This window comes from Strongylocentrotus purpuratus, unplaced genomic scaffold, assembly GCF_000002235.5.
Source record: "Strongylocentrotus purpuratus isolate Spur 01 unplaced genomic scaffold, Spur_5.0 spur5_scaffold_4, whole genome shotgun sequence".
NCBI lineage: Eukaryota > Metazoa > Echinodermata > Echinoidea > Camarodonta > Strongylocentrotidae > Strongylocentrotus > Strongylocentrotus purpuratus.
The window spans coordinates 14,498,014-14,524,915 of NW_022145610.1; the positions used below are offsets into that span (position 1 = coordinate 14,498,014).

Here is a 26,902-nt window from a genome sequence, read left to right on the forward strand (position 1 = left end):
TATAAGCCCTGTTATCAAAATCATTACGAGAAAATGATTATAATTAGAATCGTTTCAATGTTTAGGGCCAGTGAATATATTGCTAACCCTGAAATAATGGCCCAACAGGCAAGAACTGAACAAGCAAATGTCGCTCAGGGCATCGTTTCATAAGTAATGTGTGTCACCTGTAGAATGTCTTTTCAAATGCATATCAAAACTGAAAGTAAATTCAATCTGGGCCCCCATTTCACAAAAATTGTCATCAGTGACAAATGACAGTTTTTGTTACAAGCTACTGAAAACCTTGCTTCTGATTGATCATCAGCAGATTTGTCACCGATTTTTTTGGTCATTTTTCATTGAAAAAAAGGCTTTGTGAAACGGGTCCCTGGTTTCACCTCCACTTGAGCTCCGTCACACAAGGGCAAAATATGTTTTCAATTCAGTCTACACATAAATACTAAACAAAATCTCCAAGCATGTAATAAACTACATGGATTTCTTTATATATATATATATATGGTACAAGAAATGCAACAAAACGTATATAAAATACTTTATGGGCTATATGCACTATAAGAAGATTCACATACATGTTAACGCTTGAAGAGTCGAAATCTCTCAAAGTTGCCAATATGTATGTACAGGCACAGCGTATATCTGTATACATGTATTATTATTTCCTTTCTCAACCACAAACGGCAACAAAACTGACAGAAAAAGAAATTCTTCAACTCATACACATACTCTGTACATGTACATTCATAATACTGCACAAGATGAATGCAACATGCACATTCAGATCCAAATCATAAATGAAGTTTCAAGAAAACTTAGGCACAACTGAACCACAACAGAACATAAACAACACAAAATATTGACACACTTACACATGTAACAATTATAAAATAGAAATGACTTTGGAAGCTTCTATACATTGATTTAGAATCTTTCTCCTCATAACTTCATTAAATGCTGCCCATGCATCATCTTCTATGTCTATATTAGGACTCTGTGTATTCTACATTTTAATCCATTCTCTTTCTATACTCTTTAAATTTGTCAAATTAAAGTCTAAGCATTGCCACTTTGTAATCATAATGACTATTACACTCCTGACGAGGGATAGTCAACCTGTTCGAAACGTCGAGCCACTCCCGCCAATTGTCCTCTCCAAGCGCTATAGTTCTCCTTAGAACTATAAGCTAAGAAAGATAACCAACAGTCTTTTTCAAGACTATACCAACAGTCCTTTTCAGGACTACACACCCTCAAGAAAAATTACCGAGAATCCTTTTCAGGACCCCTCAATCCTCTCTCTCTCTCCCTCACATGGTGCACCCGCAAGCCTACTGTATATCTACATCACCATGCAAGCCGATACTTACAAGCAGCATCTGACTATAACAAGTTCTTAAAGGGGCTGTAGCATGGCATATACTGGTTAACGCCATCTACGACTTCATTTGGACAACTCACGCTTCGGTTTTGCATATGTTGCACGCATGTGAATACGTAGGCCTACTGCGGTCGCGTCGTCCGTAGTCGTATTATATCTGATCGGCCCACGAGTCAGGCCACAGGAAAGACATAGTCTCGTCATGCTACAGCCTCTTTAAATTACAGTATATCTCAATATCAGAGTTCGTTCTTTGAAAGATCTTGCTTCACTGCTTCTTTCCTCCTGTGGGCTCTAAACAGAGCAAGATTAAGTTTCTCTGCCACACTTTTACAGCCTTTGGTGGCAAAAAGTCCCGATCCCTTGGGCCAGAACTGAAGTTCTCTGATGACTTCATCCGCAATGTCTCTGGTAGATGTAGATGCGTCAGAACGGGCGTGGTGGCTAAGCAGCTCGGAAATGATACAGTTTCTGACGTGGCTCGTTTCCAACGGAAGAAAAGGGATGAAATGACTGATGAGATACTTGTCTATCAGACGGGCACTCTGAAATCCACCTCCTAAAGACAAATTCAGAAAATAAAAGTATTTTGTAACCGTCCGACACTTGGTCCTCCTACGATTGTTCTGCATCAATTTTCTACACCGACCTAATTCTTTACAGCAACCATGGACCAAACAGAATACGTAGCCCTTACCCTAACAATAATAAAGAATAAATAACAACGATGCTTATAAAGTGCTTACCACCGAGGTCTCTATTAAACACTATAACAAACAAAATACAATGATAAACAATTACATATTAAACAAAACAAAAAGAAAATCCAAATAAACCTACAAATTACAATACATATGAAATATACATCAATATACACCAATATATATATCAATGTGAACAGAGTAAGTTAATCATCAAAAGCAATTTTGAATAAGTTTTGAATTGGTTAACAGTCTGACAGTTTTTGACATTTAAAGGTAGTTGGTTCCCTAAACCTATAATCCAGCGCTCTACACTAACTTTTCAGGAAGGGGTCCGGATTGGGATTTGTTGATTCTGTATGCCTGAGCCCTATGTAAATCTTTTGAATTTTGGGGAGTCTGGACTCAGATTTTTGGGGCCCATGCCTGTTGGTGTCGAGCCCTGCCCAATCTTGACCTAACCCAATAGGTTTGACGAAATAAAGCCCAGAAGAGTTGTTGTACATGTAGGTGCATATGTTGGGTCATCCTTACCAAGTGCTTTATTCAATATGGATTATACATATTCAGATAGGTCATATATATTGGAAATAGCTATAGATCAACATATGCGCTACTTGATTCACGTGACCTGGGTTGGGAGGGGCAACAACACATGAAATGCCTCAAATGTAGATTCGATATGAACTAGATTGTATATCAATGCCACCAACCATATTCAATCTAGCTTCTTTTCACCTCATGGATAGTTTAAAAACATGAGTTTTGAAAAATAAGTTTTCAAAAGTTGAATGGTACCTTCAACAATTCAAAATAATTTTTCAGCAATTGTGCAACAAAGGGATTTTTTTTAAATCAACGTTACATTACCTGCTGAACTGAATGAGCTTTGTTCAATGAGAGGCTCCAGGCTCTGCAGGGTAATCTCTTCTCTCGTTCCACCAGCTTGCATGTGAGACAAGGCATATTCAGATATTTCTCTTGCGGCTGTATTGCTGCATCAAAAGATTAAACGAAAACCAATTTTGATGTAACGCACAACATACATTTAGAAAGACTATTAAAGACAAATTGCTCTTTTCTGTTTCAATGCTCCGTCTGGGAAAGTAGAAAAAAAGATGTAACCATCCATCCAAATTCAAAGGACGTGGTTGATTGAATTCCCGACACGGCACTAATTTCCTTTGGCAAGGCATTCATCTACATTTGCCACACTTGACCCAGGTGAGGTAAATGGGTTCCTGGCAGGAATTAATTCCTTGAAATGCTAGAGCACTGTTATGGCAGCTAGGCTAAATTAAGCTGGGGTAATAATTAAATAGTGTGCCTCAAAATAGACAGGGCCATATAATTAATAAGTGCCTATTATTATTATTATTATTATCAAGCGGTAAAGGCCTTACCTTAAAAATATGAAGATAGCTTTGTTGAACTGGACACCCTCTAAATGTGACCTGTACTCTAAGAAAGGACGAATGGTGTCGAGCAGACCAGGGGCATGTTCTCTACCTCATCAAATATGAAGAGCTGACGAGGGCAGTTCTTGGCACTGTTAAACACCTCGTTGTGGAGTGATTCCTGGGAAAATGCAATGTTGAGGAATATTGTAGAATGATCTGTCTTAAAGTAACTCTGATCTACTTGATTATGTAATACCGGTAACTATAAATCGCGGAGTCAGTGACACAATGACGTAACTCCATTTTGAGAAAAAGTGGATTAGTTTAAGTTTCACTAGCCATCGACTTCAATGGGGTGTTGGGTGGAGTTAAGATTGTGTGTTTCCTGGAAAGCCCACATTTTTCAAATACTCATTTTGGCAAATATGGAGTTACGTCTTTTTGTCACTGAACCCTTGAAATGATTGTGTAATGTCTAGCGTAATGTTTTGGAACCACAAAAGTCATTACACTAGAGGAAAGCTCTCTGTACATTGCAAACAGTAAAGCACGCACAAATGAGAACATTACATCAGAATTGAATCCAAAGTTGTATTTGCTATTTCAAGTCATATGAAATATTTGATAGCATGTACATGTATCAAGAACAATCTTGTTTATAACATGACTACAATGATATTCTTCTAAATAAAGCAATAGTAAAATGAATGAAAAAGTAATTTGGTCATTCACTAAAGGTACATGTATGTTTCAGTTTAAAAAATCTAAAATAATAATAATAATAATAATTTGATGTCTATTGTTTTGTGTAAAATTGCATGTGTAGCAAACGAGCGACCATAATAAAGGAATATTTATTCAAAATATGAATCCCAGCCAGAGGGCTGAATTGTATGGAGATGGAGAGACGAAGAAGGCAATCACTTACTGGTATATCACATCTCTAACTCGGGATTTGTATTACTTTTCATAATGATATTCCATCAATGATGTGGATCACTTGTAAAAATAATACCTCTTGAATATAAAAATATTTTTACATGAATAACATTCATGGAGAGAGATGAAGAAAGCAAACTAAAGATTAACTAAATTTTCACCTTGTATTCTGCAAACTTTGTCGTATGTCTGAAATCTCTATCTGCAATCTTGAGATGGACATATTTACTTGACAATCCTTCCTTATAGATGCTCTCCGCTATCATACGGCTCACAAAGTTTTTGCCTGTCCCGGTCCGGCCATGAAAGGACAGAACTAGGGGTTTAGGAGGATTGGGATTTAACAAGTGGCCCTGAAGAGCGGCTGAAACAGTTTCTTTAACTATATGCTGTCCGAAAAGATTTTCATTTAGAACGTTATCAAGACCTGTGAGACAAAATGAAACAAAAAGGAATTCAGAGTAGGATATTGATACAGCTCACAAAAGTATGTAAATACGCAAAATTGCATTAAACTAAAGGGCCCCTGCTATCCAAATGCAAGTTTATTCCTGTTGGTGTGTAGTCCTACATACATCTCATATTATGTACATTTCTGAATGTGTTTCATAGATTTTTAAATATTTCTTTCTTCAAACTTGCTAAGCTCCACCCTAAAAATCCTGTAGATCTCATTCCCCTTGTGACATCATCTGTCAGTCATCAATGAGCTAACTTGAGAAAGTGGTACATGTATGTAACTTTGCCAATCTGTTACAAGACATAATGCAATAACAATATAAAAGTTGCTATGTCAGACATGCTGTAGCATCACCAGGAAGACAAAGGCAATGATGATGTATTGTACATGTACATGTAAAGCATGCCATTTATAAGCATGTTCTGAGCTGGAGGAAATTATACATACCATTTTCTGTTGTAGAATATTAGTTTAGCCGACTGTTTAGTCCGACATAGCAACTTATATGTTGCTATCGTTTGTTGTATTGTAACAGGGGGTCAACTTTGGCAAAGTTACATACCACTTTTTCCTCATCCTTGTTGAGTTAAAAAAATAATTATTAAAAAAAAATCTCCCTCCATAACAAGCAGGTTCCCTAAAGTTGACAGCCCTGATAAAGCGCTTTATAAATGTAGATTTATTATTATTACTATCCACCCCGATATCTTTACCTGAGGATATATTATTGACATTGATCCATGGCTCATCGCAGCACTCCCAGACACACCAAGGTTTCCAGGACCACGTGATGGCCGCGGCAGCGCCCATCATCTCCAACACCTGCCCAGATGTCCTGCCTCGGTACGGCTGCTGCTGTGGCATACCACCCATTATCAGAAGCAACATCAAAATATACCTTGCACTAAACTTCCAAGATAGGAAAGGAATCCATGTTGGCATCCAGTTTGATCTACCAAAGTGGCTTTTGTTTGCAAACATTGTTCTTGCTCCGCTTCCCATGTTTCCCGAAATTTCTACAAAGTCTCCACAAGCATAAATGATTCGTTTAACAGCCGGCAGCTAAAGATGATTCTAATGCATCCAAGATCGATGTACCACTGGTTGAAACTTGAAAGATCAGCATCTGTAAAAAGCAGAGTTAAAATAAAAAGTACAAAGACTCAGGTCCATGAAAGAAACAAAGTAAAAACAAAAACATTTTGATTTGTTTTATTTGTATTTTCATAATCATTCTAAGTGTTAGAGCAAATTGGGAGGAGTAGACAGAAACAACGTCTGTTTAGAGGAGTTTTTAAACATATTTTGTCTTTTGTTGCTCTCTTCGTTCTAGAGGGATTTGGTGAAACCAGATGTAATTGGCTTACTTTGAATCATTGCGTCCAGTCGCAAGTGGTCGCATATTATTACACAACCTTTTGTGAAATGAAAGCGGATGACGCGATCTTTTGCATAGCTGCGGGGTAATTGTCACAAAGTGTCAGCTAAATTGGACAAGACCATTTGTAGATGTTAGATCGTTCGTTCGTGTCTCCTTAGAGCAAGATAGTTATGTAAAGTTCCTTAACTAAAATTAAATTAAATTAAATCAAGTTCATCCATCGCTCGATTGCTGCAATGGCCGTTTACAAGGGCCATGCAGGTATTCATCCTGATCATGTTTTGATTAGAGTCTAGATCTAGACCCCTATTAAAAACCAAATTTCAGCAAGCCTCTTTTTTCTGCTATCAATCTTTCATTGCTTGCATGTTTTAGTCTTATTCATGTTATCCCTTGTTATATGTGTTAATTAGAAAACAATGCCAAGGCTCTGTCTCTATAACTATGCCCCCCCCCCCAACTTGACCCAACTCCAAAGTTCAAGAGTAAAGACAGAGTTTCAACCATACACAACTCCATTCTATTATTATTCCAATTCCACACTCACCAAAATATGGCCAAGGGCAAGACAAAGACGTACGTTATGACGCTCAACCTAAAAAGGGACCTGCAAATTACTTAAATTACAGAATAATGAATGTGAAAGAGATCAACACTGTTGTTGTGTCTGTGCGACAAACGTCTGCATATTATCTGCGTCGACTCGATCAGTACGCACGTTTGCATTGTTTTGGTCGCGTCGGAGCGGCTAGGCTAGTAGCTAGTGGAGGCTTCACCCAAATAACCCCGTACCTGCATATTTTGCCGTTGACAAATTGGGTCAAGGATTTCCCCACCTATGTGGAGATGATATCATCGCAAGTACAAACACACAGACAGCTCCGCCTTCCTTGTTCGCTGAGGTACAAAATCTCTTGACTTTGTATTGTGCTTATGCGGAATCAGCGTAGAGGATGTATCCCACAATGCATTATTAGCCCCAGTAATACCAAGATGGCGTTTGGGTGAGTATTTCCGTATATTTTAAATACGTACGTTCGAATGTAAAAATAAGTTGTCATGTTACACCTTTTCTCTAATTCAATGTTGAATTTCTGTTACATGGGATGTTCTAGACTACAACTACAAATAAACTAGCATATAATTTTTATGTTTAACGTAGAACTTATGTAATTAAACGAACTCATATTGTGTTGTTTTGAAAGTGCGTGGGTAGCTCACTGACTCACTCTCCGTTGGCCTCTGGCTCTGTACATAGGCAGCGACTACATGATGTAGCCTCACAGTCGGTCAGCTAGCTATACTTGCCGTAGTTCCATTGCTTGCGTGCAGCATAGCCTGGCTGTATAAAGTTATTGGGCCTTGGCCCTTACAGCTACAGTTTTAGGATGTTGGGCACCTACATGTAGAGTATGGGAGAGAGTTTTTTGCCCCTCAACTGCTCAAGTCAAGACAAAATCAAATGTTTTGACTTTTTGTAGAGTAAAGGAGCCCGTAATCGGCCAGCTCCAGTTTTCGGCCGATTGGTTGGATGCAAGGTAAAATCACTCTAAAATACATCGCATAATAGCATAACACATATCCCACACATACCATACTATGCCAGTGTCACTGAAGAACCACATTTGCAATGGAAAATATATCCTAAAATATCACATTTTAGCGATGTAATCGCCGGTTTCCGCTACCCAAATCTGAAAAATCGAGTATCTTACGCGTGTCTGTAAGAAATATGGGTACCATAAAATGAGCTTTATTTCAAGTATTTTTCAGATTTAAAGCCCGATTTTGTGCTGGTCGCAAGCTCAAAAGTATGTCATCGCATGTATTAAATCAATGCAGCCGCACACCGCGACGCACACACGAAATCTCTGTCTAATTCAGATTCCAACTTCCGATCACCGCTGTGCCTGTCTTCGGCCAGGCGAGCACCAGGGAGCTCCGGCGTGGGATACCTGCTCCGCCCGCTTGTGCTGTACATCAGCGCGGAAACGCACGGCGCGCGCGAGCGCTTCCTATTGACTTTGTACATGCGGCCGTAAACTGAAACGCTCGGCCGATAACGGGCTCCAAAACAGTGAAAATTGAAATGAATATTGTCATGGCAATTCGTGATTTTTTTCTGGGATTCTTTTTTTGTTTAAATAATAATAATATTTGCTTCATGATTTGAACAAGAAATGATAATAAATAGGAAGTAAAGAGTCCTAAAAATAGGATTTTGTCTTAAGTGGCCGAAAACGGGCTCCTTTACTCTAGGTGAGTGAACAAAAAAATAGAATTCATTGAATCTCCTTTAAAATAGTACCATTCGAAAGAGCATGAAAAATACATCTAGAATAATACCAAGATCATTACCCTTTGTCGACAAATAGCGAAATAACAATACTTTAATGTTTAGTTAGAAAAACACCCATTTTTGGTCCCGACGATTCATCCATGTTGTATCGTCATTTGAACATGGCGAAGAGAAAGTGCATGGGTGGTAGCGGCGCAGCTAATATGTATATTCATGATATTGAGAGCCGTTTGCTCGAAATTGCTGAATATGCACAAGGTTGAGAAGGGCTCTTTTTTCTCTGATTCATGACACTTGGATTCTAGGCAAATAACTCCTTATTCCATTTTTCTTTTCAGACAACAAAATAGGTGAGACAGTGTAGTTTGGTGCTTTATAATGGCCAGTACAACAATAAGAGCAAGGCGCGTAACTGAGCCAACTGTAGTTCAGAGACATCCCTATCAACTTGATGATGATGAAAAGCCACTTGCAGGTAAAGTTTATCAATTGTCAGCAAAGTGTGTTATCCCCTATGTTAGCTTTTAAGGAATAAAAAGTTTTCCTTCACCCTAACCCTAAATTCATAACAGAAGATTAATTTTTCATCACCCTGAACTTGTACCTTGGACAGTTTCATGAAACAATGCCCTGGATGCCATCTGTTTTGTTCCTCTTTCTTGAAACTATAATATACAATCATTGTCAAGTATTATATATTTCTGTGACAAGAACAGGCATATTCCCAGTAGTCCAGTACATATATTTATTTGATTGAAATGCAAGTGCCACCTTTGCTGTCTACTCAAGAACAATTATGGTGTGACATTGTAATGTAAATATACAGAAACTGATGTGCAAAACAAATACAAAATAAGAATATATTAAAAATTCCTGTTAACGACCATTCTATTAAAAATAAAATGTAATTTTTTGGTCCAATTTGTAACTGTTGGCCTCTAATCTTCTTACAGCTTTCAATACTATCTAGTTTAATACCAGGTAGACTAGATACATTGTTAACCATTGTCAGACATTTGCTAAACACTTAGCATATATGATATATGATATATGAACTTGTTTGATGTCTCCATTAAATTGTCCCAGTCTTCTAATTAGACAGATCTCCCTCTTTTCCAGGAAAATTGCTTTACGTTCGAAACTGTTGAACTGCCGCTAATAGGGTCTTAAAGGTATTACAAAGTTTTGGTATGGGGTCATGAATTTGGTTCAAATTAACATATTGGAAGCATATGCGTTCCTACAATATACATTGATCGTTGTCGCGGTTGAAATCGAGTCTAAAGTTATGAAATTATAAATAATAAACTCTTTATGTTGTATAGCTCCCTCTCAAGGTCAAGATATTAATTTAGCTATGAAACAATGTTTCTTGACTAAAATCGACCGATTAGCTATTCCCGTTTGGAAATTATGTATCCCAACTACATATTCTGAGATTTTCATGGTCGCAGCTACCATTGTATGGCCATAGGCGCTATTGGAAATTTATCAAAATTTACCGGGAGCACCGGTAAATTTTTATATTCAATTTTTCTCGAAAACAGAAGTGTTTTAGGGGCTAATTTTTTTGAGTGCTTATAATACATCCACAGGGGCATCCAAATATATCAAAATTGTAAAGATTCACTATCCACCCAATTTTCAAAATTTCCCAAAACTTTGTATTACCTTTAACCTCCAATAAGAGTTGATTTATTGTGCTGTTTTGAAATATTGGTTTTGAAACCTCTGGCAGGTTTGATTGATATGGGTCATTAAGTCATGGGTTTTTTCACTTCAGATGACTATATATATATATATATATATATATATATAAAAGGAAAGTTACACAGTATATTGCCACTGAATATTCATTTCTGTTGCACGCTTTTCTGAAGGGGCAATGTGCTATGGGTTTTCTTTGATTTGTAGAGTCGAGCCCATGTTTTAAAGTGTTTTTAGTTGCATCTCACGTGCCATATTCAGTTTTCAAATCCATAAAACCGTTATCAAGTATGACATTCTGTCTTACTTCCTGATAAGAATCCACAGGCTATTATTTGGTTAGTTAAAGTGAATTGTCCTTTTTATTTTCTTTCCTTCAGAATTGGCTACAGCATGGGACAATATCACAGAAGCAAAGTCAGCTGTACGTATAATTCCCTCTTGTCTCATTTTGTTTTCAATTTGACTCTCAGACATATTATATTCTTGTATGCATAAACTGTAAAACAAAACTCTTTTGCAACATAAAACTGTTGTGTACATTCTTAACAAGCATGATTTTCACAGCAAGAAACTTGGAAGGACTGTCTTTCTTTATTGTTTCTTTGTTGTTGTGGCTAGTGTGGTCTTTTAATGTAAGTGAGTTAGATATTGAGATCAGCTGATAGAAAGGTCATGTCCCTTTGCCCGAAGGAAAGAATCATCCTTCAATACATCCTTCATACAAATTTAATGTCAATGCATTCTTAGTACAAAGTATAGAATCAGCATATCTGTTAAGTAAATGCTCTCTTTAACTTGAAACAGTTATACCGAGCTGAAGCACGTTTTGAGCACCATGAAGATACCCCTGGAAGCCTCCTAGAGCCAAGGCATCCAGCTGGTGCTCGTCTACCTGTAGATTCTGTTCCGTCCATGGAAATCAGATCAAGTCCTGGCTCAAAGGTTAGTTGATCTTTTACCAAGAATTTGTTTTGTCCCCCCCCCCCCCCCCCCCCCCCGCAAATACCTGATACAGTCGAACCTGTCTATAGCGACTGCCCAAGGAAAACACAAAAAGTGGCCTTTGTAGATAGGTGGTCTTTATAGGTCACTAAAGCAGGTTTGACTGTAATTGCATTTATATTTTATGGGGCAGATTGCCCAAGTTGAAGCATATCACTCAGCTTCTTCAAGATCGACTTATGCGAGGTTGACTGTAAATAATTTGACAGCTGATAATCTTGCAATTGCGCTTTTTGAAAATAACTACATTCATTAATCAAAATACACCTTCTTCATGTTTATGGTAGCAATATTATGAGAATCAATTGCAGGGTCTGACAAACTGCTGGAATCAGTACAGTGGGCCGCTGACTAACCTCAGCAGTGCCATTAATAAGGAGAGTTGGGCCAACCCAGATCGAGTTGGGCAAAATATGGTGATTGCTGCTTTGTTGGGCAAGCACAAAAGAGAATACATGCCATGTTGTGACCAACTAAAACCAAGTCGGCCAAACTCTGTATAGATGACTCTGACCTCAAGCATTTTTTGTCTTTGCTGTATAGCTAAGAGATGTGCTAGTTAATTTTCTCCTCTTCCAAAATCCCCTTTGCAGGTCCAAAAGACAAGAAATCATCCATATAAAAAGCCTAGAAAGAAGGTCACCATTCAAGGTAAGTCAAACTTTGCTATTGGTAATTAGCTTAAATTTCTTTTTTCCTTTCTTTGAATAGATAACTGCAAATGTGCAAAATCAAGTAAATTATGAATATTTCATATTGAATATGCAATATCAATAACCTAGTTATCTCTTTCAATTTGATGCTAGAACTGGTTCATGTTTCCAATTAATGGTTGTTCAAAATAGTACAGAATGGATGAGATTGTATTCAGTAATGCTAAATTTGGTTTTACTTTCTACAGAGGACCTACAGCAGACAGATTTGGACCCCGTTACTCCAGATTTAACACCAAGCACAATACACTCCCAGAGATCAAGTTTCCAACATACCAGCAACATAACTGACAGTGCAATCACAACTCTCAGAGACACTACAGTCAGCAAAGCTATGAATCCTCAAAGAGGCAGTTCAGCAACAGACCTACCAAGGGAGTCGTCTAGCAGAGACATCCTTGGAAATGGTTCTGCAAACCTGTCCATCGGCAGCAGCTCAGAGATCAGAGTCTTGAACGATATCCGGGGACCTAGTCTTGTCCGCCAGGCCTCTACAGTTGAAGTGTCACCGGGTTTGAGAGTGAGCAAAGACTACATCCCTGCCTACGACAGGCTTTTTGGGGGTAACCCCGTTATGAAATTGAGTCAGGACAAAACAGCGCCCTCTGTGGCTAACACCCCAGAAAACAGGTTGTTGCTTCGGATGATATCTTCCAGCCAAAGGAGCAGGGATGAGTCAACACTGAACCACATGGACAGGTTAAGAGAACGTGTGCAACAGCAGCAGCTGTCAGCATCAACGTTAAGGGACCCTGCTCTAGAAACCCAGAGAAAGAGACATCAAGAAGCGGATCCTGTTCGCATTAACTCTGAGAATGAAACTGATTTCCTGTTAGGTCTTCATCCAGCTCCAAAAGTGCCTGTCCGCAAAGTTGCCTCTGCGCCGGCTGCACCTGTGTATAGAGGTTTCAACCAGGCAGAGGCACGCTTCCAAATATCAGACGGTAGGATAGTTACAGAAGATCAGCTGAAAAGAAAAACAAGCAGACCAAATATGAAAAATGAAGGACAACTCCTTGTTTCCAATCAGACAAGAAATAGTGGCAAAAGTGCAACATCAAAGCCTTTACAACCGTTACATAGACAGACAGAAGATAATCAGATGCATAGGAATGTTCAGAAGCCAGTTCGTAAAGTCCGTAAAACTCCTCTTCCAAATGCTAAGCCAAAGAAACCAGAACCAGCGCCTGGTGTGGGTGCAAGGGCGTGGCGGGAAGGACAGAAAACAGTTATCAAGGTGCTAGGTCCTCCACCAAAGGTTCCTAAACAGACTTCTGATTCAGTGCAGACAAAAGAGTCCACTTCAGAACATGTGCAAAACTCTGAAGCTCCATCGGATACTGCTGGGAACCGCACAGAGGATGAGGTAGACAGATTGTCAGAGCATCCCATTGAATCTGACAATGAAAACGGTCGCCAGTCACCAGAAGGCCAGGCTCCCATCGTAGGGCACTTACCCGACGAAGCCCATGAAGTCTTGAATGACTTGCATTTAGATGATTCAGATGATGGGGGAGACTCGTCCCCTCACCCAGCAGAGTCAAAGTCTAGCAAAAACAATAACAATGTACCGAGAATGTCCAGGAAAAAGAAGATCAACCGGTCCAAAACCAGAGAAGGGAGTACTGCTCCAGCGCAAAAGATGCGGCACTATGAAGCAGAAGAGGTGCAAAAGTACATGGCTAAGCAGCGTTTGGACAGAAGAAGAAGGATGCAAGAAGATAAAAGACAGAGGTTATTACAAGCAGAGAAGAAAAAGGAAAAGCTGGAAGACTTGTACAAGAGACAGCGGGACAGTGCCAAGACAACGGGTCAGAAGGGTGTAGGGGTTGGTGAAAGGATTCCTGTGGATAATGAAGTCGGACTACTTGATGAGACATTCAGCAAGGGTCAAGGCGCACTGCAGCAGCAGCAGCAACAGCGGTTATCAAGACCTGCCACTCTGCAAAGGAACAGCCCTTACCAGGAGAACCATAGAAAGGTAAATTAAAACTTTAAAAGCAGCATCATGTTTGGAATGTGACCGTAACATCCTTGATATCATTATCATAGTTTCACAGGGAAGTGCATGCTATCACAAAATAGGACTTATGGTTAAAAGATGTGTTGATAATTGGTTTTGGATTATGTCGAATTTAAGTGACGAAGGTACTGTTGCTGTATTATATCAGGTAGTGGATATGACTGTAGATTTAGAACAGTGGAAATACAGCAATTTTTTGGGCATGAAACTTTCACAAAGTGCAAACAAATAGTGATGGAATTCTTTTGTGTGTGTGTTTGTGTGCCATGAAGCTCTCACGTATGTGACATGTCTGCTTTACAATAGATAATCACACTGTGGATGCAGCTGCTGTTCAATTATCTCCATTTATGTCATCTCCTGTCTTTTTAGATTGACACGACAGGTTCCGACAAGGAGAACCGTGCCTTCTGGAGTACGTCCAGCAGCGACAGCTCACTTCGCTCCAGCCCCCAGACTGACCTGTCGTCCTCCACCCCTCAAGACCAGCAGGCCGGCGCACCTGGCTTCCAGGAACACCAGCAGCAGCATGACATTGGACGGGACATCGTCCTGGAACCAGTGAAGGAGGAGGAGTCACCGCCTGTCATTAAAAATCAACTCAATCAGAATGCTAACAGAGACCAGCAACCTGGTATGTAGACCAGAGCCATTGAATCAGAGAGTTTGGAGTTTGGTTCAATATCGTAAATTCAGCTTTTTTGGCAAGCACTAAAAAAAAAGAATACACGCCATGTTGTCACTAACTGAAACCAAATTGTCCAAACTCTGTAGACTTAGCCTCTCTTGGTATGAGTTAGAGTTCTAAATTAGAGTTAGAAGATCCAATGGATCTGATGGTCTGTTGTACTTAGTCTACACGCAAACTGTGTAAACTTAAAAAGTAACCATACATGTACATGCTGAAAAATACACTGAGGTTTAATGCTATGTAGTGTATTGAGGGCAGAGATTTCTGTTCAATCTCTTTGTTTCTATGTTTCCTACAACATTTGCCATATTGGTTTAATCTACTTATTGATGTACAGGGAGTAATTCAGTGACTAAATTTGGCGTTAAGTCTTTTGTACCATACCTTTTTCTCTGTGGTTATGATATCTGCCTCTGAATGTATTTTTCAATCACTTGAGGAAAATAAGCATGAATTAAATAAAAAAAATTATAATGTATTCTTGACTTTGTTATTGTTTTGCAGCAGCCCCGGCAGGATCATCTCCTACTGCTAGGCCCAGGCCAGCCCAGAGCCCTGGGAAGCCTCGCAGCAAAGCAGAGAGGATAGCAGCTCTCAAGGCGACTGCTGCGGCACTTCAAGGCAGGCTGGAGAATGAGGTCAGACAACTCACCGGGGACCTCTCCAACCTAGCTGCCAATGCCCTGGCACCAGGCCATTCTCACCAAGGTTAGCTTTCACAATATTCGCATACAATCCACAATACTTTGAATTATTTGTTTTTTTATTTTGTTGGCCTTGCTTATATCAAGTGTTGATGTTCTCAGGATGTAACTTCAAGAAGATGATTGTAGATATTATAATTCAAATGATGTCCAAAGTGTTCTACCCGCGGATTGCGAGGGAAAAAAAAAAAGAAAAAAAAATCAAGAATGGGAACAATTTTGCCTTTCAATTGCTTATTTGTCATTGTATTCAGCTGTTTTGTGTTTTAATTTTTTGAAAATTTGCCATTTTTCAAGAACAAATTTAAACAAGAAATAAAAAATACTTATCACTTGTTGCATCATACTATGTATTACTATTGAACTGGTATATGCCTATGGTACATTTGTGTTGTGATTGGTTGTTCAAAAAATTCAGATCTGGCGAGCAAAAAAATCGGGTTTGTACCAAAATCAGTGAGTATGATATATATGTAAGAATTAGACAGCATTAGTTATAACGTTTAGATAGAAATTGCATAGCATAAGTTTATTATGTACATTCTGATCTTATGTGAATTTTCTCTAATTTCTCATTTCTCCCAAACAGCGTTGAGATCACCATCGTCGGGTGAGAGATGGGCATACCCTATACCGGGTGTGGCCGCCCTGCCCCACAGTAGCTTATCACCCCCATCAGCCAGGCCAAGGGTACCTCCTGTACCCGCCGGCAGTAGCTTATCACAATCGGCCACCAAGACAGCAGGTGTAAGGTTCAGCATGCCAGACCCGACCTCTCCGTTGGACACACTCACCAGGCATCAAAAAGTGGCAGGGGCCAACCAGGATTTCAATGTCTTTACAGGGGAGCTACCAGGTACGTGCAGGTTATATGAGAAATAGAATTGTCTCTTCCCGATTCTTTAAAAACAAACAATGATGATAAAGCACACATGAAATCAACAACAACAGTAACAAAAATTGTCTTTTTACCAGTCCCTCCAAAGTCTTGTTGCATTAACAATATGAATCTTGCATACAAAATTTGAAATATATAGCCATTGAGAAATGAGGAAGTATGCAGAATGTTTGCAGGGATAATCCTGCAGAAGTTTTCAACATTGAGCGCAGGGAAAACCAAAATGTTTTGTTTTCTTTGTAATACACGTGTCTACATTTTAGTGAACACTGATTATAGATATCCCACATAAGTTTGTATGTTCATGGCAGCAGACCCAAAATATTGTGTTTTCCCTAAAACCCTAAAAAAAAATTTAAAAAAAATTAATTTTGATCGGTTTTCAATTGGTAAACCTTTCATGCAGGAGATGAGGGGAACAGAATTGTTACCATTGTTATTTTTGTTTTCTGGACTTTCAGGTGTAAGGGACCTGTTTGAGCAGGCCCTGGAGTCTCGAGACAAGACGTCCAAGAGCAGTGCTGCCACCACCATCCAGGCAGCGTACAGGGGCCATCAGGTCAGGCAGAAACTCGACTGGGAACTGCCCTCTGGGAGCACGCTGAAGGACCGCATCCGTGGCACGAGAGATGGGGTCCCCATTCCACAGGTATTTTTATATATTCATTAATTCGTTGCAACCGAAAGGTTGGATTGCAAATGCAAGTAATAACACAAAGTGATACATAACAATCAAACAGTAGTAAAAATAATACACTTATACTGTGAAGTTAGCTATAAACTTTAATTAATTTTGAGTTTTGAAGACAGACATTCATTCATGCTTTCATTTTTGTATTGTCTATTTTCTTATGTAAATGTACAGGATTCCTTTGTCTTGATGTAATGTGTTCCCTAATATTTTGAAGCGCCTTGAGCATTTAATTAGAATTGATAATGGCGCTATATAAATCGCATGTGTTATTATTATTATAAACAAAGTGTGTGGTACATAAATAGATGAATGACTATGTGGTAGTTACAATTGAATTATTGCACGTTATCAATTAAATTTTATGCTGCAACTAGATGTCAGCTTATGAGTACAATATTCTCCACGAAGAGATATTGACAGAGAGAGAGACTGTCACTCTACAGGGATGCCAGTTTTCAGGCCATAGTTCAGGCTTGTTTTGTGTACAAAATTACTCATTCTAGGTGATTTTCAGGCTCTCTGATCAATTTTAACTGGCATCCCTGACTATAGTACAAAACATCTAAGTTTCTTTACATTTCTCTTTCCCACCGCTTAGATACGCTTGTCAACGGGGCTGTCCCTTCCCAACAATGTGCTTCAATCCGATGGAGAGTCACTGAGTGAAGGTCCCTTGACTGCTGAATCTAGTGAAGCAGAAGTGGACCAGGAATATACCCCAAAGGTAAGCCATGTACATGTAGTAGTAGTAGTAGTAGCGGTAGTAGTAGTAGTATCAGTAGTAGCAGCAGTATTAGAGTAGTAGTAGTAGTAGTAGTAGTAGTAGTAGTAGTAGTAGTAGTAGTAGGATTAGTAGTAGTAGGAGTAGGAGTGGAAGTAGGAGAAGTAGTAGTAGTAGAAGTAGTAGAAGTAGTAGTATTAGTAGCAGTAGTAGTAGTAGTAAATAGTGATACATGTAGTAGTAGTAGCAGCAGGAGTAATAGTAATAGTAGTTGTAGTAGTAGTAGTAGCAGCAGCATTAGTAGTAGCAGTAGTTGTAGTTGTGTAGTAGTAGCGGCAGCAGTATTAGTAGAGTAGTAGTAAAGAAGTAGTAGTAGTAGGATTAGTAGTAGTAGGAGTAGGAGTGGAAGTAGGAGAAGTAGTAGTAGTAGAAGTAGTAGAAGTAGTAGTAGCAGTAGTAGTAGTAGTAAATAGTGATACATGTAGTAGTAGTAGCAGCAGGAGTAATAGTAGTTGTAGTAGTAGTAGTAGCAGCAGCATTAGTAGTAGCAGTAGTTGTGTAGTAGTAGCGGCAGCAGTATTAGTAGAGTAGTAGTAAAGAAGTAGTAATATACATGTAGTAGAAGTGGTATTAACAATGAAACACAGTCAAATCGAATCAGGACATATACCCTGCCTCTCTTTAATGGAGCACATCTGTACGGAGGATAGGTAAAAAAGAAAAGAAAAGAAAAGAAGAAGCCTCGTGCATGTGCAGAGTTTTGTGTATGGGAAAGAAACAATACTTTTCCAAGGTCAATTTCAGTGGCTACCTAACACCCCCGAACCCTCCCTTTACAATGTGGCATATGTCAAATGAAATCACGATGTGCCCTCTTGCAGTTGCATGACTCACTTCAATTTTAGAGGGAAGGGGGTAAAAACAGGTGGTTTGTAAACACGAACATAAGAGGGATTGGCCTCGAGCCAGTGATTGTTTTGGCTGTGGTGACACGCACAATCCTTGTTTGCAAGCCTGTGGTGGATTCAAGTGGGTGGATTGACCGCGTTTGTGTTTGTGTGTGTGTGTGTGTGTGTTTGTGTGTGCATGCGTGCACCCGTGCCGCAGTACAGGACCCTGTTACATAAAACTTGTAATCAATAACAAATCCTAAAATTCTGTAAAAAATTTGCTCTCAGCCAATCAAATGCGAGGATTTCAGTAGCTTATATCATTTATTGTAACTTGTTATTGATAACAAGTTTTATGAAACAGGGCTCAAAAGTCGGTTAGGATTAGATGTGCAAAGTGTATGTTTGAAAATGGGAGACAATGCAAAATGTATGTTCAATCACTAGGATGACAGAATTGTTAATTATAAAATGGAGGGAAATGCAAAAGAATTACAGTAAATAATTAGCTTTAAGAATACCACACTGAAGAAGAAATATATAAAAATGGAACAAAATATCATTTCCATTATATAACATATGGGAAACCATGGCTATCTGAGTTCTGTTCTACATCGATATTTGATTAGATTATCAATCAAAAAGTTAACTTATGAGACAATTTTGAGGAAAGGCAGAATTGTTCATAGGTATCATCTATCATCGGTAGATAATATAATACTTGTTAGTTTTAATCTAAAACTCGGTAGAACAACTGTGCTGCACTGGCACAGCTGAGCAGGGCGACCCATCCAATGTTATTTTCTCATGTTATCATGTATGTTGTTATCTATGTTTTTATACTTGGTAAGTCAAATCAAATCAAAATCAAATCAAATCATATCTCTTTTGAAATGATTTATCCTGCAGTTCAAAAGCTTGCCGACCCGTGCCCGACCTCAGCATCTCCATGACAGCAGACAGACCAATATAAACTTTGGCCCCTCCCCCCAGGGACCAGAAAGAGATGGACTAAGTGTGATTGATATCTACATGAAACGGTATCAGGAAGCACAGAGAGGTAGGTTTTTATTTTATTTTATTTTTATGTATTTTTCCTTTCAAATATCAACAAATTAAAATGACATATATAAACCATACAGTATTACAATAGAACTAATGAATTATACAAGTAACAAAACACTGATAAGTATGTACGTAATATGATAAGTCCTGTCTACTTTGTAAACTTTATACATTTGTAAGGATATTGGACAAATGATTACATGTAACACAAAACATTCATTTAAATTAAGTAAACAAAATCATGTATTGTTGTATTAAATGTTTTCCCTGTCATTTAGAATGCAGGTATCAACGACTGTAAGCTGTATTATTGTTTTGCTTTGACAAACAAATTTGATATGAGAGATATATTTTTGTCCCTCTGTACAATATTCATTGTAATATTTCAGTATTGAAAAATGCTCCCTCTTGTTCTATGCAGTTGTATATAACTTTGAATGACTTTTTTTGCCGCATTAAGATGTTGTAGATAACTGAGTATCTTGTCACAGGTATTGTAGACATTATCGTTAACTCTGAGTTAAAACCTGTGTCCGCTCTCCCCTTCCAGACCTTATGACAAGACAGAGAACGCGGCCGTCCATCAAGCGAGACACATCTCCAGGCTTGCCGCAGTCCTACTCGGAGGACTTCACTGGAGGGAGTCCAGCATCATCCAACGTCCACTCGATTCCGCTGGACAGTCCAGACTTCAGCAGGGTTGGACGTAGCCCCATCCCCAGCTCTGCTTCGGCTGACAGTATCTCTCAGCTCGTCACCCCCAGATCCAGGTCATCGGGCAAGGTATTTATTAAAACCTAGTACAGTGCCTTCTCTTTTTAGATGTCAAACCTGTCCTTAAAGGCCACCTGTTTATAGTTGTCCCTTATTCACCTAGTGCAGTGCCTTGTCTTTTTAGATGTCAAACCTTTCCATAAAGGCCACCTGTTTATAGTTGTCACTTATTTTACCTAGTGCAGTGCCTTGTCTTTTTAGATGTCAAACCTGTCTATAAAGGCCACCTGTTTATAGTTGTCCCTTATTCACCTAGTGCAGTGCCTTGTCTTTTTAGATGTCAAACCTGTCTATAAAGGCCACCTGTTTATAGGTGTCCCTTATTCACCTAGTGCAGTGCCTTGTCTTTTTAGATGTCAAACCTGTCCATAAAGGCCACCTGCTTATAGTCCTCACCTATTTTACCCCCCCCCCCCCCCTCAAAAAGGAAAGAATGGCTAAATTATTAAATTTAAATTTACATCATTGGAATCAACAGTACAGCTCAGTGGGATTGTTCTTTCCAAAGGTTTAGATTATAATCAAGCTCTCACGGATGTCACTCATTCAAAAAATAATAATAATGATATTAGCACTTGAAACATCTCTGTCTCCATCTAGTAGAGTAGTTTCTTGCTCCACAGTGAAAGGGAGATGGAGTATGTAAGAAAACATCAGACAAAATATGAATCCAAAGCTTGTCTGAACAACGACATTAAAATAGGATCTTACAGATAATGATAAAAGAGATATTATGAATGTTCAGGAGGGGGTTTATTCCACAGCAACGCAAAAGCATATATTGAAATGATTGTTCTCCGCTAAGAAGTTATGTTTGATTTGTTTTCTCTTGTAGGATACCATTACAAGCAGACCGCCAACCGGCAGGTCAATATCATTGCCCTCACCAAGGGACACCTCCTATTCCTTTGCAGACAGTGCACACAGGTGAGAATCGAAATTTCAAGTAAATGTAGGATTGAACCTCGTTCAGACACGACACACGACACATGGAGATGTTTAACAAGGTCATCTTTTCATTCAAACGTATGCTCAAACCATCTTTTTCATATGAGTTGATTTGTTCTAAATATGAATTCTGCTATGACCCTGGTAGGAGGAAGAATCATTGGGTCTTATTCTCAAAGGACTAATTATAGTCCATGGTTTAATCCACTGACTAGGTATGGAATGCCAAGTGTCCATATGATTATGTTTTTGAATAATTTAAATCTGTCACTAAATTGAAATAAAATGTAATAACATAATTAATAAACAACAATATAACGGTGATATAAATATGTTATCATAGTAATTTAGGGACATATCAAATTATTAAAAAATATATTCATATGGACACTTGGCATTCCATACTTAGTCCGTGGATTTAACCATGGACTAAAGTTAGTCTGCTTTCGAGAATACCACACCTTGAGTCTGACTTGTGAATCCTTGTTTTTGCTTTAGTCTGAACGTCTCTGAGAAAAAGAGATCAAGAACGCCCAGTCCCCGACCCACAACATTACGGGACGCTGGCACCCAGACTCCTCCCAGCTCCAGAAGTTCTCCTTCGTCTATCAAATCGCGCTCGTCGAGCAGTAGAGGGAGCCATTCTCCGCCCAGTGATGCTAGATCTCCAGTCAGCGACCACAAGTCACCGGTTGATGAGATTAGGTCACTCATTGAGGATTTAAAGGTAGGTCTTTCTTAAAACTGTTTGCCAGCAGGAAACACTAGTTCCTTTTATCTATTCCAGAGGACTGAAAGAATTCAGTTGTCAATGGGATAATAAAGCAACTTGAATTAGTAATCTTTAAACAACTTAAAGTTTCCATTGCATAACTTTGTTTTTCAGTCCACCTTCCTATTATTTAAAGTCGCACAGCACCAAGAACTGGTATATCAGTTAGTTATACCCAAGATGAAGTTATTCAATTTAGATTTGATGATGATAAGTTGTTTAGTTTAACATTGATGTCCAGGGCCCTCATATAAAGATTACTCTGGCTGGATAATTCTCAATAAAGCAATAAATATACTTCATACCAAAGCTACTTGACGTAAATTTGTCATCTTCAGCTATAACCATTAAAACCTCACTGCACTACGTATAGCTACTTGCGCCCTCTATATAGAAAATAATGCCTAATTGGTGACCATTAGACCCCCATGGTCCCCTTTTTCTTATGTTAACTAAGAACTGATTTGATGAGATAACTGCCTGTCAGTGACCATGCTGGGAGGTCTAATCCCTCCTGGCCAAACTAGTGCAGACAGGCTTTAAAGTCGCCATTGCATTACCTTGTTTTTCAGTGCACCGTCCTATTTTTACAGTACCAAGATCTGGTTTATCATTTACTTAAACCCAAGATGAAGTTATTCAATTTAGATATGATGTTGATAAGTTGACTCGTTCAACCTTGATGCCCAGGGCCCTCGTATAATAATAATAATAATAGTGGGTTCTTGTAAAGTGTCCATATCTGTTAGATTTGGCGCTCCTGATTATTACCCTGGCTTTAGCACGGCTGCCATTACATTAATTCCTGCCAGGTACCCATTTACATCACCTGGGTTGAGTGTGGCAGATGTAGATCTTTGTCTTTTTAAAGGACATTAGTGCTGCGACAGGACTTAAATCGCGGACCTTGTGATATACAGTCTGATGACTTATCCACTCGACCACGACACCTCTTAAGAATACTCTGGCTCGATAATTCTCAATAAAGCAATAAATGTACTTCATACTGAGGCTACTTGACGTTAGTCATCTTTAGCTATAACCATTAAAGTTGCCAATGATGAAGAACTGTAACCTGTTGGTTTGTAACCTTGTGAAGTAGCTGGTAATGTATCAATATTGCGTGGCATTTCTTCTTACAGAAATCCACATCCAACGGAGAGTCTGTGCACAGTGATGGCGTCAGGAGTGGGATGTCACCAGGCTCAAGGACATCACAAGGTCACTCACCATCCGTCAGAACACCCGTAGACTCGCCTACAACTCCTCTACTAAGCCAAGGTTCAATGCATAGGAATGCTAAGTCGCCAGTGAGAAGGGAGGTGCTAAGCCACTTCAAACCCATTAGTCATCCAGGGAGTGAGATGTCTGGGAGGTCAACCGACGTTAGCAGAAGCACGGTGAGTTGTCCGGCTAAACATCTTGCAGTGTCAAAAAATGAAGCTGGATACTCACCATTACAGTAATTCTGCTCTCTATGAGAGATGGCTCATGATATATCTGTAATGTGATTAGCAGAGGGTTTTGGAATGCAGATAATTATAGGTAACCTACACAAAATTGCATGGAATATATGATGAAGATTTTAAGGATAAATACAGGCACTTGAGAGCCACTGTCTTCCAAACATAAGAGTATTACCAAGAATAAATGGACAGCCAAAATCAAACATTAAAAATGGGAATTAGAGAGGGAACAAATTTTCAGTATGATTCTTGATTTCTATACAAATGAGGAATAACCCTTCATTCATTCGTCTTAAAAAATATTCATATTGGGGGATTTGTCCATTTGAATTGGGTTTTTGGGCATCTATATTTATAGGAATAAAAAGTTCCAAGGCAAAGAGCAATAATCAAATTGTTGAACTTCCAATTTTTTTTCTTCACAGACCTCAACGCTCACATCAACGATTCTCCAGCCAGGACCCAAGTTCTACTCACCCAGTGCGCTCCAACTCAAGATGGCTGCCGAGCTCAATCTCTTGGAAACCCTGGAGGAGTCTGTGCGGCAACTCTCCGAGGTGGAACGCACCAGGGCGGTGTCCCTGGCCCACGAGGAAAGCACTTCCCTCGCCAAGATCCTGCAGAACCGGCAGCGGGATCACGAGAAGGACCTGCAGCTGCTGTCGTTCAAGGCCAGGCAGGAGGTGGAAGAGGCCAACAGGCAGCTGGAGGAGGTCAAGCAGAAGGCAGCGGAGACTGCTCTTGAGGTTGAACAGGGGCGGGTGAAGGCTAGGAAGGATGCCGCAGCGGAGACCAGGGACTCGGCCCAGAAGCTGCTCATGACCCAGGCTGATGCTGCAAGAATAACGGCAGAGGCAGCCAAGCAGCTGGCAGAGGTAAAAATGACAATAACCACCACCATCTGTATGGTTGCATAGTATTGTAGATGCCTTCGGTTGAATTGTAGTGAATATCAGTGAGATGCAGAATGATGTGAGATGGTTTATCACCATGCCACCAAGTTTATTTCTGATATCAGACAGAGGGGTAAAAGTTTTCATACTTTTGCTTGGTTTCAGACCATGTCTCTTATTCTTTTCAGGCTTTATATTCTCTTTTTTATAGTTAGTTTTTATTGTTGTATGGAAGTTAGGGGAATCTACATGGTATGTGACTTTATTGAGGTTAATTGACGAAAAGTGACTGACATCTCCGATCAGACACAAAGAACATCATTGTAACTTTTCTCTTGATCATAAATAAGTATGATTGAATTTACTTGATGCGTTCATTCCTTCAATTTATTTGATTTCTGTATTCTTGGTTGACAGGCTCACAAGGTATCTGTTAGTAAGCCATCACCCCCACCAGCAGTGGATGCAGGCCAGGTTGCTGCAGAGAGTGCTAAGGCAGCAGCTTCTGCCGCAGTGACAGCAGCCCTGGAGCAGCAGAGACTCTACCAGAAGGATATGCTGCACGAGATGAGGGCCTCGGTACAGCCACCTCCACCAGTCACAAGGTAAGAGCGCCTATGTGATACATCTCCATACAATAACAATGATAAGGAGGAGGAGAAGGAGGATGGTAATGGTAATGTTGATGATGATGATGATGGTAAAGGGGATGATGATGATGATGATGATGATGATTGATGATGATGATGATGATGATGATGATGATGATGATGATGATGATGATGATGATGATGATGATGATGATGATGATGATGATGATGATGATGTGATGATGATGATGATGATGATGATGATGATGATGATGATGATGATGATGATGATGATGATGATGATGATGATGATGATGATGATGATGATGATGATGATGATGATGATGATGATAGATAGATAGATAGATAGTAGTGGTTATTTTACCTGACAGGTAAGAAAGCAATAAATGCTTGTTAGTAAGCAACCAGAAGACCAATGGATTTAGGTCCTCTCCAAGGGACCTGGTAATGAGGATTCATGCCTTACCAAAGGGCACTAGTGCATCGACTTGGTTTTGAACCCGGGTTACCGGATTACAAGAGCACTGCTCTACCGACTGAGCTATCGTGCCTCCGATAAAGCTGCTGATGATTATAATTATCATGATGATAATTGTGTTACAATATTTTTAAGAATTCATTTACAAGTGTTGTAATGTGAAGATTTCATACCCATTTACATTGGTATGTATTTCCCTTTTTTGCAGAAGTGTTGCAGCAGGTAATTCCAGGCCGAGCTCTATGACACCCAGCCGAAGTACGGACACCAAGACACCCTCCGCCCACTACTCCGAGGACTTCACCAACACGTCATCAACTCATACGCCATCTTCTGCTTACACAGCGTCATCCTCTCAACGAGTCCTCACGGCTCAAGACAGCTCATTCTCTCGACAGTCCAACTCCTCCAAGAGCATCAAGACTGCCAGTGACTTGTCCCTAGGACATCCTGACCAAACTGATTCAATAGCAACGGCCAGTGACATCGTCGCTGATAGGGACTTCAGTAAAAGTGCTGCCAGTTCGTCCATTAGAACGGAATCGGGGGCTAAGGTTGCAAGCTCAACCAGGACGGATAGCATATCAGAGGATGTGCGCAACTCAAAATCGGAGTTGGATCAGTATTCTCTTTCCTTCGATGATTCAGAATCCTCTTCTCGGAGCTCAATCCCGAGCGTGGTGTCTCCTTCACCGGTTAAACCTGATGTTAAGAAAGACTCTCGCACTGCAGCGAAGCACACTTTGAAGGATAGACCCGACTCTTCGGATTCAGTGCTGTCAGACAAGGAAGGATCGTTCAGTGCTGTGACCATCGAGGTGCTCCAGAAACAGCTCAAGGAGGAAGAGGCAAGGTCCCAACAGCAGGTCACCTTACTGAAGCTGAGAGAGAAGGTACATAGCAGAAATCTTTCAGGATATTGTACCTAGAATATTTCATACTCACGGCTCTTCTGACAATATGATTTAAAAACACATAGGATATTTTGAATTATTCATCAATAAATTATTCTTAAGAACTATTTCAAACAACTAATCTGTTTGAACATAAAGAGTGTTCCCCAGTGAATTAGCCAGGGCTGTGGATCACATGGTTGCAGTTCAAGTCACAGCACTAAAGCTGGGGTAATATTTGTGAACTACGGCAGTGTAGAGTCTAACAGACATGAGCGCTATACAAGAACCTACTATGATTATTATTATTACTATGTAAATGAAAATTGAAAGTACTTGGGGACAATAAGCGGATTTGACAGTGAAAAGATTGTACGGTTCATGATATTCTTGTT

At 39.5% G+C, this 26,902-nt stretch overlaps 2 protein-coding genes across 5 annotated transcripts in view; one reads left to right on the forward strand and one right to left on the reverse strand.

Annotated features, from left to right (window-relative positions):
* Window positions 1–1,395: 1,395 nt before the first annotated feature.
* LOC577447 (torsin-1A) lies at window positions 1,396–7,031 on the reverse strand. The gene is given in 7 exon segments (XM_777675.5): window positions 1,396–1,940; window positions 2,953–3,077; window positions 3,486–3,576; window positions 3,579–3,660; window positions 4,583–4,848; window positions 5,595–6,007; window positions 6,810–7,031. Coding segments are annotated over 6 exon segments (1,173 nt in total). The 5' UTR covers window positions 5,884–6,007; window positions 6,810–7,031; the 3' UTR covers window positions 1,396–1,620.
* A 48-nt stretch (window positions 7,032–7,079) lies between these two features.
* LOC577510 (centrosome-associated protein 350) overlaps window positions 7,080–26,902 on the forward strand; it is a 34,239-nt gene continuing 14,416 nt past the window's right edge. The window contains exons 1-19 of one of the 4 annotated variants that reach the window (XM_030997096.1): window positions 7,080–7,293; window positions 8,900–9,036; window positions 10,649–10,692; window positions 11,076–11,213; window positions 11,867–11,924; window positions 12,175–13,967; window positions 14,382–14,643; window positions 15,205–15,408; window positions 15,994–16,260; window positions 16,764–16,951; window positions 17,595–17,720; window positions 19,517–19,667; window positions 20,223–20,455; window positions 21,282–21,373; window positions 21,893–22,121; window positions 23,309–23,566; window positions 24,058–24,507; window positions 24,943–25,130; window positions 25,823–26,507. In XM_030997096.1, the coding sequence (XP_030852956.1) occupies window positions 8,940–9,036; window positions 10,649–10,692; window positions 11,076–11,213; window positions 11,867–11,924; window positions 12,175–13,967; window positions 14,382–14,643; window positions 15,205–15,408; window positions 15,994–16,260; window positions 16,764–16,951; window positions 17,595–17,720; window positions 19,517–19,667; window positions 20,223–20,455; window positions 21,282–21,373; window positions 21,893–22,121; window positions 23,309–23,566; window positions 24,058–24,507; window positions 24,943–25,130; window positions 25,823–26,507 (5,463 nt within the window). In that variant the 5' untranslated portion in view covers window positions 7,080–7,293; window positions 8,900–8,939. The remainder of the gene's footprint in view (window positions 7,294–8,899; window positions 9,037–10,648; window positions 10,693–11,075; window positions 11,214–11,866; window positions 11,925–12,174; window positions 13,968–14,381; window positions 14,644–15,204; window positions 15,409–15,993; window positions 16,261–16,763; window positions 16,952–17,594; window positions 17,721–19,516; window positions 19,668–20,222; window positions 20,456–21,281; window positions 21,374–21,892; window positions 22,122–23,308; window positions 23,567–24,057; window positions 24,508–24,942; window positions 25,131–25,822; window positions 26,508–26,902) is intronic. The other 3 variants (XM_011682945.2, XM_011682947.2, XM_011682948.2) reach the window with 3 other exon arrangements.